Genomic DNA, 12423 nt, shown 5'->3' with positions numbered 1-12423 from the left:
TTGCTGAGGGCGTTTGAAAATGGCAGATTTGGGCAAACATGTTGTGGATCCGCTAACTTCCTCTTTGGACTTGTTTGGCTTGCTTGCTTTGATTTGTTTTTATTATTCTTCTCATTGGTAAACGGTAGCAGTCAGGATTCATTTTAGAATTAGATTTAGCACCATTACGTCCGTGGTTTACAAAATTATACCAGTTGAAGAGAATACATCCTTTAAATTTTGGGGGCTTTTGTACTCAGTAAACAACAGATTGAGATTTTTATGCATTAATAGTCTTCTTGAATCAAATACTTTATTTTGTGTATACTTAGCGCAAATTCAGGGGGCAGCTAATTGGTCAACTAAAGGGTCCAACCTGATGGCCAAGGGTTAGCGAGTCTAGTCATCTGTGGTCGTTACATATGTCAAGATGTCATTATAACGATAATTCTTGGATAACTTCAATTTAGTTCTGTTTTTATTTTTTTGCTCAATGTGCTATTTGTTTGAGTGGAATTTCGATCATTTTTTTTTTTATCAAATTGATCATTATTATTAATTTTCCTCAGGTTGCATGTTTTGAAATGTATCTCTAAACTGTTTTTAACACTTCAATGTTCTGATCACCTCCCAGAAGATTAAAAGTCAAGACTGTCCATGACTCAAGTTTTCAATCTCTCCAATTTTCCTGTGATCAAGACCTCAGTGTGTCTCACTTCCAATTGCTACTACGTTGATTTCCCTGAAAACAATTATATGTGTTTTACAATTATTTACAGTTTGTTCTGTTTGACCATTTCTAATCCATAAACTCTGCTTGGTTCTCCAAACTTTGTCCAATGATGTTCCAGGAAAAGCACGGGAAAGGCATTTTGGCTGGGGCAAGAAAGCAGTAGGCAGTAAAGGTCAAAAGGAGAAAATGACCTTAATCCCAAGAAGGAACCAGTCGCTAAATGGCTTCACTTTCACTGAAACTAATACAGACACTTTGAAACAGACGAAGACCATGGAAAAACAGCAGACCAGAAGAGCGAGAACAGAAAGACATCCAATTAGAAATGAAGAAAAAGAGGGGAAACCAATCAGAAAAGGAGCGAAAACGCTAACTCGTAACAAGGGAAGTGAGAAACATTTAACCAAACGTGAAGGAGCCTCGGAACATCAGACAAGGCCTGATGGAAATCTTATATCCTCCAGAGATGAAGGGGCGAAAAAACATCCAATCAAAAGTGAAGGAACTAGAAATCCTGCAGTGAAGAAACACGAAACAGGTAACACCCTGGCAGCTTCTGACATACAGCTTTGTGAAGTGAGACCTGCAATCACTAAATTAATCAGCGATGAACTGGTTTTGAGACAAAGAACCAAACTTGAGAACAACTTTGAAGAAACAGAAGATGAAATACACTTTGAAGAAGCAGAATCCCAGCCAGAAGATGCCATGAAGGAAATGGAGCACTCATGTCAGAACAATCTCAAAGCAGATCTCATTGGAATTCAAACCGTAGGTGATTCTGAATGTGTGAGCCAGGCAAGGAGAAAAGAAAAGGATAAAAAATGTGAGGAAATAATTGATCGAACTAGCAAGGCTACTGCAAGCCACTGTATCAAAAATGTACACAGAAGAGGAATAGGGCTTGTTACACCTAGACCAGCAAAAGACATCCTCCATGATAAGAAAATAATTGTGGCAAATATGTTTGCTGCTGGTAAACAAAATCTTTGGAATGAAATGAAACAAAGACCAAGTTTTAAAGCCATGGCAGAAAATGAGACTTCCTCCTGTAATCCCACAGTTGTGATGTACGGAGCAACCATTGTCAGTCCAGGCAATTTACAGGAAGAGGGTAATGCTACAAAGCTTCTCACCCCAAAAACAATGAAGGAGACTGCCTTTGAAAAAAGGAAGGCGATGCCTGTTATTGAACAGAAAAGTAATAAGATCAACAGACCTGCACCAGTGAAGAATGTCATTGCTGATGAAGCAGTTGTCCTGCACAGCAAGGCCAAGGACAGAGAAAGCGTGGATAATGAACAGAGTGGTGTGAAGCACTTCTCTCCTACCTATGAAGATATGACCTTCGACAGTGCTGCAGTTGTGGGATCATGTGAGACCTTTGATAGCCAACGTCCTGCAAACCCAAGGGAGCCCAGTGAAGAAAATTGTACAACTACATCAGAAATTGCAAAGCACCTCAGTGATATGTCAGAGGGGGAAACTATCTTTTGTGAGATCCAGTCAGCATCTCAAAGTAATATTCGGTATGACAATGACATTCTGGAGTGTGAAATTGAAAATCAAGAAATCTCAGAGATTTCACCGGACACTTTGGAATTCGGGGATCACAGTGAGAAAGAGAGAGAGACGGTCACTGTTAAAACTTTAGGAAAGCCATCACAGCCTGTAGTGTGTGAAAGAGATGAGCAATTAACAAGAGATGCCATACAGATGTTAAAGTATCAACAAAGAGGTCTAGCTGATACAGTGGAATTTCAGAAAAATAAAGAAACAGTTATAATGATCCCAAAGTCACTATCTGTCTCACCATTTGTCAAAACTGAGGTCCAGAATGACTGGAAGTCTCTGGAAGAGATCATGATGCATGTGGTAAGAGTGTTCATGGAAAACCAACATGTTGCCCCCGAAATCTCGTCAAGAATCCTTCCACAAATCCCAATCTCGGTCCAGCGGTGGAAATCAGATATAGAGAAATTACAGATAAACCATGTGGAGAATGTACCTGAACAGGCACAACAGTGGCCCATGTGTGATGTGAAGGTCGACCAGCAGAATGCATTGCATGATCAATTGGAAGAGGATGATGCAATAATTGATTGTAATCCTCTGGATGTGGGTCAAATTACAAAGGATGAATTGGTAACCAAGGACTCACCTGAAAAGAAGGAAACCCTGCCACTAAAGCTGCAACAAGAAACACTAAAAGAGCCTTTAAACGGAGGTCAAAGTACTGCAGAACATGTATGGCTTATTAATCTTGCAAAAACCAAAGACAGCTCATGTGGTCAGACAGCTGAGAGTAATCAATCAAGGAATGACCAAGACACTACAGGACATTACAGGTCAGTTGTCAAATCAACCACGTGTAACTCTGATGGAAAAGTAAAAACTCCACAAAAAGAAAAGGCTGAGCCTTATTATGTTGAGGTAACAGAGACTGGAAAAGAGAGACAAAGTATTGAATCACATCAGTGTTGTCTAAATGATGATCTCGTTTTCATCGAGTCTTACTTTGATGAGCCTAATGCGACCCAAACAAAGTTGTCCAGTTCAGTTTTGGTTTTACTGAATACATCAATAAATTCCAAGATGGACAGAGGAGGTAAAAATGCTCCTGAGCATCACTTGATGACTGATCCCATCACAGCAGATACAGCTAAACAAAAAGGAGGAGGCATTTCTGATTCACATGAGAGCCTTCCTGGAGATCCACGGAAGATACATCCCAAAAGGGGATGGCATTCACTCTCCAAGAAACAGTCACAAGACATCGCTCCAAGTTCACAAAAGGTCAGAAATATCCTGGAGACAATTGCTGATGTAATTGTTTCTGAATTTTTACTGATAGACCTCCATTTTTCTGGAAGAAAAAATGCAAGTATAACCCAGGGAGAGCGACAGAGGGTGGCAGACATGACATTAGACGACTTGTCAGGACTAAATAATCGGGCTCATGAAGAGTTATCAGTTGGAGATATGGACAGCTGCGAGGAAGCTAACCTGCTAGCTGAAAAGGAGGTGACACAAGAAGGGCAACCAATAGCAAAGGCAGAACCAGTTGCACGAGAAGAGCAACCAATAGTAGAGGTTGTTAACAACATACAAATCCCTCCAGTGGCAGCAAGTGTGGATTGTGGGAGCAGAGGAAAAGGATTCAGTTTGGGTAATAAAAAACGAAAGGGCAGCAATAACTGCAAAGTGTCTTAATGCAATAACACTGAACGAATGAAAACTTGTAAAATCTGAATAGAAAGCTGGCAAAATAATGAAGCAAAGTAGGAAAAAAAATTATTCTGGAAAGTGTTCATCTCACCAATTGTTGTTTTTGTGTTTTTGTTTGTTTGTTTATTGTGCTCAAGGGGAAAATCTTGTTCATATGGCATACACCACAGCAGACATTACATCATAACCAATGCAGGTGCACATTATACAAAATACTCATCCAGGAGACATCAAAACAGACAGACCAGACACCATTAAAACACACAACATAAGCAAGAAGGTGTATATAATCTGATATAATTACATGGCAGAGCAGAAAATGTTTAAAATGGCAGATTATTAATCTCAAAATGTTGTTACTGAGTTTATGTGTGGCAGTTGGGAAAAAGCTTCTACTGAATTTATGTCTTGATGCATGCTCAATAATCCAGGTAAGGAAATCAGAACAAGTTGAATCAGTTCATCTGGACACAGCGTTTTTTGAGAGAGAAATATTTCATCACTCATCTAAGTGACCTCTTCAGTCTCAACTGACTGCAGGTATCCCCACCCTTATAAACAATACAGTTGCATGACTGCAACCAAAGATCGGTTTCATATGCAAATATGGGTGTGACCATTAACTAGAGTTTCAATGGCCACATGCACTATTCACAGAGAATTTGGGAATGTTTGCAATCACAGCATCGGAAGATGGTGACAGATGTAATCTTGGGCTGCCCCCTCGGTTCAGGGATGGTCGTTCCCTCTTCACATAGATTACCTCTTTGACTACCCATTCAAACCAGCGTTCCTCCCTATCAAGGATGTGCACATCCTCATCCTTGAAAGAGTGGCCACTGGCCTGTAGATGGGTGTAGACTACAGAGTCCTGGCCTGACATGTTAGCTCTTCTGTGTACACAGAACACCTAATGTTAATGTTAAGAGCTAACGCGTCAGGATCAGTGACGAAACATGTCTCTCAATAAACACTGTGTCTGATTTAACTTTCTATGAGCTACTAGGTTTAGCCATTGAGCTTCGGGAAGTCCTATGTCTATGGCCAGAAGGGAGGAGTATGAAGTATAGGTGGAGTGGGTGTTCAGAATCATGTGCTATGATGTGAGCTTTATGTGTGAGGGCTTTAGAGATAAGATGCTGCAAATTCAGGGTGAGGAGACATTTTTTTGGGGCTTTGTAATTTTGAGGAGCAGGTTTCTGTATGTAACTGTTAGGATGCTGTAGTAACAGATGGAGCCATAGAGGAGGAGAGGGAGAAGATGAGGCTGTTTGTACATACAAGTGTTTGAGTGTCCAAATTACTGATATTCTCTGTTGGCAGCATTTGTGGATGTCTGCCATGTGCTGGCTGAAAGTGAGTTTCTTCTCCAGAGTGATGCTGAGGTACTTGAAATTTTCCACAATCTGGGGGTGGTTTGAGGGCCAGTTCTTTGTTTTGTTTTTTTTATAAGTTGATTTGCAGGAAGTAGACAGGAGGTCAGGAGTACAAGTATGGCTGTATCATCAGCATATCTGAAGAAAGTGGGGATGGATGACATGCTTTGAAAGTCGTTGGTAGAATGAGTGGAAGTGAGGGGACTGAGGAAACAGCAAAGGGGGGCACCGGTGTTGGTTATGATGAAGGGCGGTGTTACGTTTTCAATTGTTATTATGATGAAGATGATTTCATTATGTTTTTCCAATATTAAACTGATTATTTACAGGCTGTTTTGACATGGAAAAAAATTTCCATACTTTTTCCTCACTTCTTTTTGCCTCCGAGCCAATGCACTAACTGCACACCATCTGCCACAGTTTCGTTGTCCTTTGTGTTATAACTCAAAATGTGTACAATTAAATCCTTTGTTTTTTCAACAAACTGTGTACTGTTTTTTAATGGATATAGAACTTACTTGATGCCATGAAATAAATCCATAAACAAATCTTGTGAAGTCAGTTTGCATCTGAACATTAATGATTTTTAGGAGCTAGTTCCACGTATCATGTCACAAACCAAGCATGCGCTACAGATAGTAAGAGTTTTTTATTTAGAAATCATTAAGTACCTCACTAAGTTAGCATCTTTAGTGATGTCAGTGCACAACAACAGGGACAGATTTTGTTTCAAAAATCACATTCAGTGCATTTCACTGAAACTCTGTAAACTTTGGTAACAGTAAAAACTGTCAGGCTGCATTAGCAATGCAGTTCTCAGTGATGAGTTCAGATCCCATTAGTGTTTCCAATTACTGTTTTCAATTAATGCTATCAGGAAGCGGGTGCCACTTTCTTTCTCCAAAATGAAACTCCCAGTGTGAAGGTTATTTGAAATTTCTTGGTAGTGTGTTGTTAATTGGTAAAGCCTCTGAGAAATGTTGAATTACTCGCGGTTTGTCATTAACATATAGATTAAAAAGTTTTACATCTGTACCATGCTGTTATTGAACTTGTATGACGAGCCAAATTGTGGTGAGCTTACACAGTAAATTAGTTGAAAAGGGATGCAATGTTCTCGTCTCACCGATTGTGTACGGGACTGTCCATGTATAGTTGAAAAATAGAAGGTAGTCATATTTAGGTTCAGTCAACAGGGTCTGGTTCATCAACGTGTTTGCTCTCATGAAAACATTTAGAATTTTCCCGACAATGACATCCACCCAACATTTAAAAGGGTAAGCAACTGTAAGAACATATCAAATACCTGGAAATGATCTCTAAATATGGGGGAAATGAATGTTAAATCTATAACTGGTGACTCAGTGTTGTATGCATGATAATTCAGATTTACAGAGGTGCACATTAATCATCAAGGGTTAATTTTGCATGTGTTTGCATACGATATTTCATAGTTCATCCACACAGTGTGTGATCAGATGTTATTGTATCTAACAATGATAACTTGTCTCTTGTGTTGCAGAGCTCCGGCTGAGGAAACTGGTTGAAGAGCGGGAGAGTTTCCAGGACCAAGTGAGTAAAATTTTTGAAATTTTTGAAAAATGGATAATGTTGGAAGTATTGTATTCATCTAAAAAAGCTGCCAAAAGCATTCATAGTGGGTAGCTAGAACCATCTTTCATGTGAAGGACACGAGTTTAACTTGCTACCCTAATGAAGTGTCCCTAAGCAGGGCACAGAGTTTAGGAATGTATGGCTCACACTGTGTCAGACACAGTTTGAATTAGTGGAGACAGTGCACTCTATCAGAACAGGATAACTGGAAACGCTAAAGATGGCGGCACTGACATCATAAGACCATGTGACAACATGCAAAAATGGCCAATCAAAGCTTCTTTGTCTGCATATCACAAAAAAAGTCAATAAAACGTTCATATTTCACGCAGCTGCAACACTCTTATTTACCACAGATCGCATGCTAATTTAATAGCGCATGTCTGCAAGCATGGGTAAAATGGAAGCAAGATCTTTTTCTGTGTACGAATTTACCATTGTTCCTGAATATGAAATGTAAATGAGGACATGTGCCTCAGTAAGAGATATAGATGACTCCCCATCCATCGTACCTGAGTGAACCAACTTCTCCTACAGAGACTTAAACTGTGGGAGTGTGAAATTACTGATAAAAAAGTGGCATGTGTGTACTCAGTGGGGATTTCTTGTGGGTTGGTTGTGTGCGCATGTGTGTGTATATGTATATCTATCCATGTGTGTGTGTGTGTGTGTGTGTGCGCGCGTGTCTAGGTGAGGCGTCTGAAGTCTCAGTTGGAGCAGAGACAGAAAAACGGGTCAGAGGGTGTCAGTCTAGATGAGGACGGTTTGGAGAACGGGATGGACCCCCACATCCTGGACCTGCAGAGTGAGTGACACCTCCTGTGAACCACGTTCTCAGGAGGAGCTAGCTGACTGTAAAATATCTTAAACAGCATGGACAGCATTGATTGTGTGATTGCCATCTTCAGATGTCATCCGGTTATTCAGATTCGTCCAATATGACATGAATGCAACATGAGGATGTTGACTTCAGTGGTTCTCAAACATGTACGATCAGTGGTCAAAACTTTGTAGGTTTTGGTCGGCAGCAGTTTCACTGATCAGTTTCCCCCTCACAGTTTTAATGCATGCAAACCAATAAAATCAGCTAAAAAAAAAAACTACATACAGGGCGTCCAGGTAGTGTAGTGAGCAGTCTTGCCTATCAACACGGGCATCGCCGGTTCAAATCCCCGTGTTACCTCTAGCTCGGTCAGGTGTCCCTACAGACACAATTGGCCGTGACTGCGGGTGGGAAGCCGCAGATACACATGTGGTTGTGTGTCCTGGTCGCTGCACTAGTGCCTCCTCTGGTCAGTCGCGGCGCCTGTTCGGGGGGGGGGGGACTGGGGGGAACAGCGTGATCCTCCCACACGCTACGTCACCCTGGTGAAACTCCTCATTGTCAGGTGAAAAGAAGCGGCAGGCGACTCCACATGTATGAGAGGAGGCATGTGGTCGTCTGCAGCCCTCCCCGGATCGGCAGAGGGGGTGGAGCAGAGACCGGGACGACTCGGAAGAATGGGGTAATTGGCCAAGTATAATTGGGGAGAAAAGGGGGGGAGTGCATACTAATGGCTGTCGATGGCTCATAAGTGAGAGCTGCAGGTCAACTCGTCTTGCTTCCTTGGCAGGTAACCAGACATCATTTGGGTCCTAATTTATTCAAAAAAATGTAGTTGGCTCGGAAAAAGTGTAAAAAAAACAAAAGTGCATTTGGAGATTTCAAGGAACTGGTGCTTCAAAACAGTGACTTTTGTTTTCCCTACTTAACCTATGAAGTTGCTAAATTAGCATTTTGTTCAATATTAAACTAACACCAGCCAGGCTTTCATTTGTGCTGGTTCATTCTTCTAGTCAATAATGAGGCGAACTGCTCGGCTTTCCTGATCCGACACACGCCGAAAGGCCCAATGTTTTAATTATTTAAGAATTTTGAGATGGAAAGATATGGAAATGAAACAAACTTGGAGTGTCGTGTCTTTGAGTTTCCTCCAACATCTCTCTTTGTTTTGGTTCGCTCACTGAGGAAGCGTTCGTCAGACAGGCATTATTAGTGTCGCTTTCCTTTGCCTTTGGATTTTTTGAACCTTTGAGTAGTAAGACACAACACTGGGACACATTGCTGTGTTGATATTTTAATTACCAGAATGTCCTACATTCAAGATTTTGAAATGTATCATGCACCATTTCAAAGAGTTTCTAGCTGCTAAGAAATCGTCTTTTTTTTTTTCAGGGGACGCCAATAGACAGATTAGTGATCTCAAGTTCAAACTTGTCAAATCAGAACAGGAAGTCACCGCGCTGGAACAGAACGTAAGTGGTGTCAGTTTGCATCATCATCACCATCATCATCTACCACAACATTTGGCTGCTCCCATTAGGGGTCGCCACACCGGATCCTCCATTTCCATCTCTTCCTGTCTTCTGCATCTTCCTCTGTCACACCAGCCACCTGCATGTCCTCCCTCACCACATCCATAAACCTCCTCTTTGGACTTCCTCTTCTCCTCTTCCCTGGCAGCTCCATATTCAGCATCCTTCTCCCAATATACCCAGCATCTCTCCTCCACACATGTCCAAACCATCTCAATCTTGCCTCTCTTGCTTTGTCTCCAAACCGTCCAACCTGAGCGGTCCCTCTAATATACTTGTTCCTAATCCTGTCCTTCTTCTTCACTCCCAATGAAAATCTTAGCATCTTCAATTCTGCCACCTCCAGCTCCACCTCCTGTCTTTTCATCAGTGCCACTGTCTCCAAACCATATAACATAGCTGGTCTCACAACCATCTTGTAAACCTTCTCTTTAACTCTTGCTGGTACCCTTCTGTCACAAATCACTCCTGACACTCTTCTCCACCCACTCCACCCTGCCTGCACTCTCTTTTTCACCTCTCTTCTACACTCCCCATTACTTTGATCATCATCATCATCATCATCATCATCATCAATTTCTTCAAATGCTGCTGCTGTGTTCAGGCTTGTGTCAGTCCTCAAAAAAATCCTTGAAACTCATAGAAACTACATAGGAAAATGTTTGCAGACCTCCCCTGCTGGCAGATATTTCTCACTCCTCCGATCTTTGCACTTCCTCCTCAGATTTTACGGCTAGAAGGTCAGGTGACGCGCTACAAGTCAGCGTCCGAGAATGCAGAGAGAGTCGAGGACGAGCTCAAGGTGGAGAAACGCAAACTGCAGCGAGAGGTAAGGCGGATGGAGTCCCTCAGGGCCCTAAAACGTCTAAAACTAAAGCATCAAATATCTATTCAACATGAGGCTCAACACCACACAAATTACTCATTTCCTCATCTGTCCCCACTACTGTTAAGACGTTATTCACTGGAAACCTGCCTTTGAGCCAAGGTGGCTCCCTACACTCCATGTTTTTCATAACTCTCTCTCTCTTGCTACTGTAGCTGAGGTCAGCCCTGGACAGGATCGATGAGCTGGAGGCGAGTAACAGCCACCTGTCCAAACGCCTGGAAAAAATGAAAGCCAACCGCAATGCCCTGCTGGCCCAACAGTGACTCTTACTTCCAGGGAAGGATCATTAATCCGATCCCAACCACAAGCACACACACACGCACGCACGCACGCACGCACGCACACACACACACACACACACACACACACACACACACACACATAAACACACAAAATCCACCACCCCCTGGAGGTCACCATCTTCAGCCCCAACCTTCTTAAGACGTTGGGAAACACAAAACAAACAGCTAAAAAGCAGTAAAAGCTTATTTTAGCGAAAAGCTCTCGACTACAACCACATCCATACTCACACAGTTATCCGTGTCATCCCATACCTCCATTGACCCCCAACAGTAAGTGACAGACAATCATGTGACTGGCAAAGGCAGCGATGTCTGGATGGAGATTGTGGATTAGCTGCATCAGCAGCAGACCCGTCAAACAGTGTTTTGCAGATGGTTCTGGACCTTTGTTTTAAACTGCATTGAGTACATGATGGTGGGGATTCGACCACAGTAGGATAATTCATATCTTCAACAGCTCAAGTGGTCTTGTTATCAATCATGTCGAAGTATGAAAAATATCCTTTAAAAATTTAAATTCTGTTTGTCTTGATACATGCTGAAAAATCTGGGTGTAGAAATCCCAGAAAATTGAATCTGGGATTAAATTCCATTTGTTGGTGACATCAAGTTGTCATCAAAATGTCAACTGGAATGTCTGAATGTAATGTAGTTTTGCTCTCCCACGTGTCAGATCCAGTGACGACTACACATATTGTGATAAAAGTGAGTATGACATCACCAGTCATTTTCAGAAGGGCCTTTTGCAACCTGGGGATTGTGTTTTTGAACGCTGCCATCTTTTATTTTTGGAGCCAGATTTTGCACAATGGAGCTGAAGGGTGAACTGGGATTCCCTGTAACGTGACCAACCTTGGGGATCGTCCCGGGTCGTCCTCTATGTGGAGTTTGCATGTTCTCCCTGTGTCTGCATGGGTTTCCTCCGGGTGCTCCTGTTTCCTCCCACAGCCCAAAGACATGTAGGTCAGGTGAATTGGCCGTACTAAATTGTCCCTAGGTGTGGATGTGTGTGTGTCTATGTGTAGGCCCTGTGATGGACTGGCGGCCTGTCCAGGGTGTCTGCCCGCATGCCGCCCAATGACTGCTGGGATAGGCTCCAGCATCCCCGCAACCCAGAGAGCAGGATAAGTGGTTTGGATAATGGATGGATGGATGTAATGTGACCACAACTTCCATCCACATCTGACTGAAGAAGTGGTTCTGAATAAACTTTTTACTTTTTGCAGTCCACTTAGTTTGGATTTGACACATGGGACAAGACGAGTGGCAGAAGATCTGGATGTTGGAAGAAAAGTGTTTTGAGCACCAGCTCTCCAGTTTTCTGTGATTTACAACATTAAGTGTCTGACACCAATGAAATGTCCTGATGTGTTTAATCCTAGGCATTACGTATTCCATGCAGGTTAAAGCAAATATGAAGAATTATTTACCAGACCCTGTTTGACCCGGCTTTCTTCTGTTAGCATTTAACCGATTTGACTGTACTCCATTCTCTGCCAGTTGTCTGTGAAATGTGTGGCACTACCTCCTCCTGGACACTAGAAGCCGCTGTCACGACAAATGCAACTACAGAGAGGAAAGCCTGTAAGACAGAACCAGGGATTGGGTTTTTTTTTTGTCTCATTTAATTTTTTTCCATGTTTTAATGTGGAAATGCACTCCTTCTTGCACCCCCAACCCAAAAAAAAAAAAGCCAAACTGCGTATCTCGATGTCAGGTGATATCTTATTTTTGTTTTATGCTTCTTGGGTCTGGGTATTGACAGACAATACCTGTTGGTAGCATCACTTTATATGCAATGATTTTAAGGCACGGCAAGGCTTACCATTGTGGAAAAGTTTTAAGAATAACAGTTATCGTTGGTTTCGCCATCATCATCATCAGTCGGCCTAAATCACTGTGGTGATGTCCTGTTGGTGTTCTGCTACGGGAACGGCTTATGATAAC

General features: G+C 42.1%; 1 protein-coding gene across 1 annotated transcript in view; it reads left to right on the top strand.

Annotated features, from left to right (window-relative positions):
• The window catches only part of lrrfip1b (leucine rich repeat (in FLII) interacting protein 1b), a 55154-nt gene extending 43457 nt beyond the window's left edge, over positions 1-11697 (top strand). Inside the window, exons 18-22 of the mRNA XM_056301005.1 lie at positions 6839-6888; positions 7621-7735; positions 9146-9225; positions 10010-10114; positions 10327-11697. Coding sequence (XP_056156980.1) covers positions 6839-6888; positions 7621-7735; positions 9146-9225; positions 10010-10114; positions 10327-10437 — 461 coding nt within the window. The 3' untranslated portion in view covers positions 10438-11697. The remainder of the gene's footprint in view (positions 1-6838; positions 6889-7620; positions 7736-9145; positions 9226-10009; positions 10115-10326) is intronic.
• Positions 11698-12423: the final 726 nt, after the last annotated feature.

This window comes from Lampris incognitus, chromosome 21 (assembly GCF_029633865.1).
Source record: "Lampris incognitus isolate fLamInc1 chromosome 21, fLamInc1.hap2, whole genome shotgun sequence".
NCBI classification, from domain to species: Eukaryota; Metazoa; Chordata; class Actinopteri; order Lampriformes; family Lampridae; genus Lampris; species Lampris incognitus.
The sequence above is the reverse complement of the archived record's forward strand: the minus strand, read 5'-3'. Positions and strand labels throughout refer to the sequence as shown.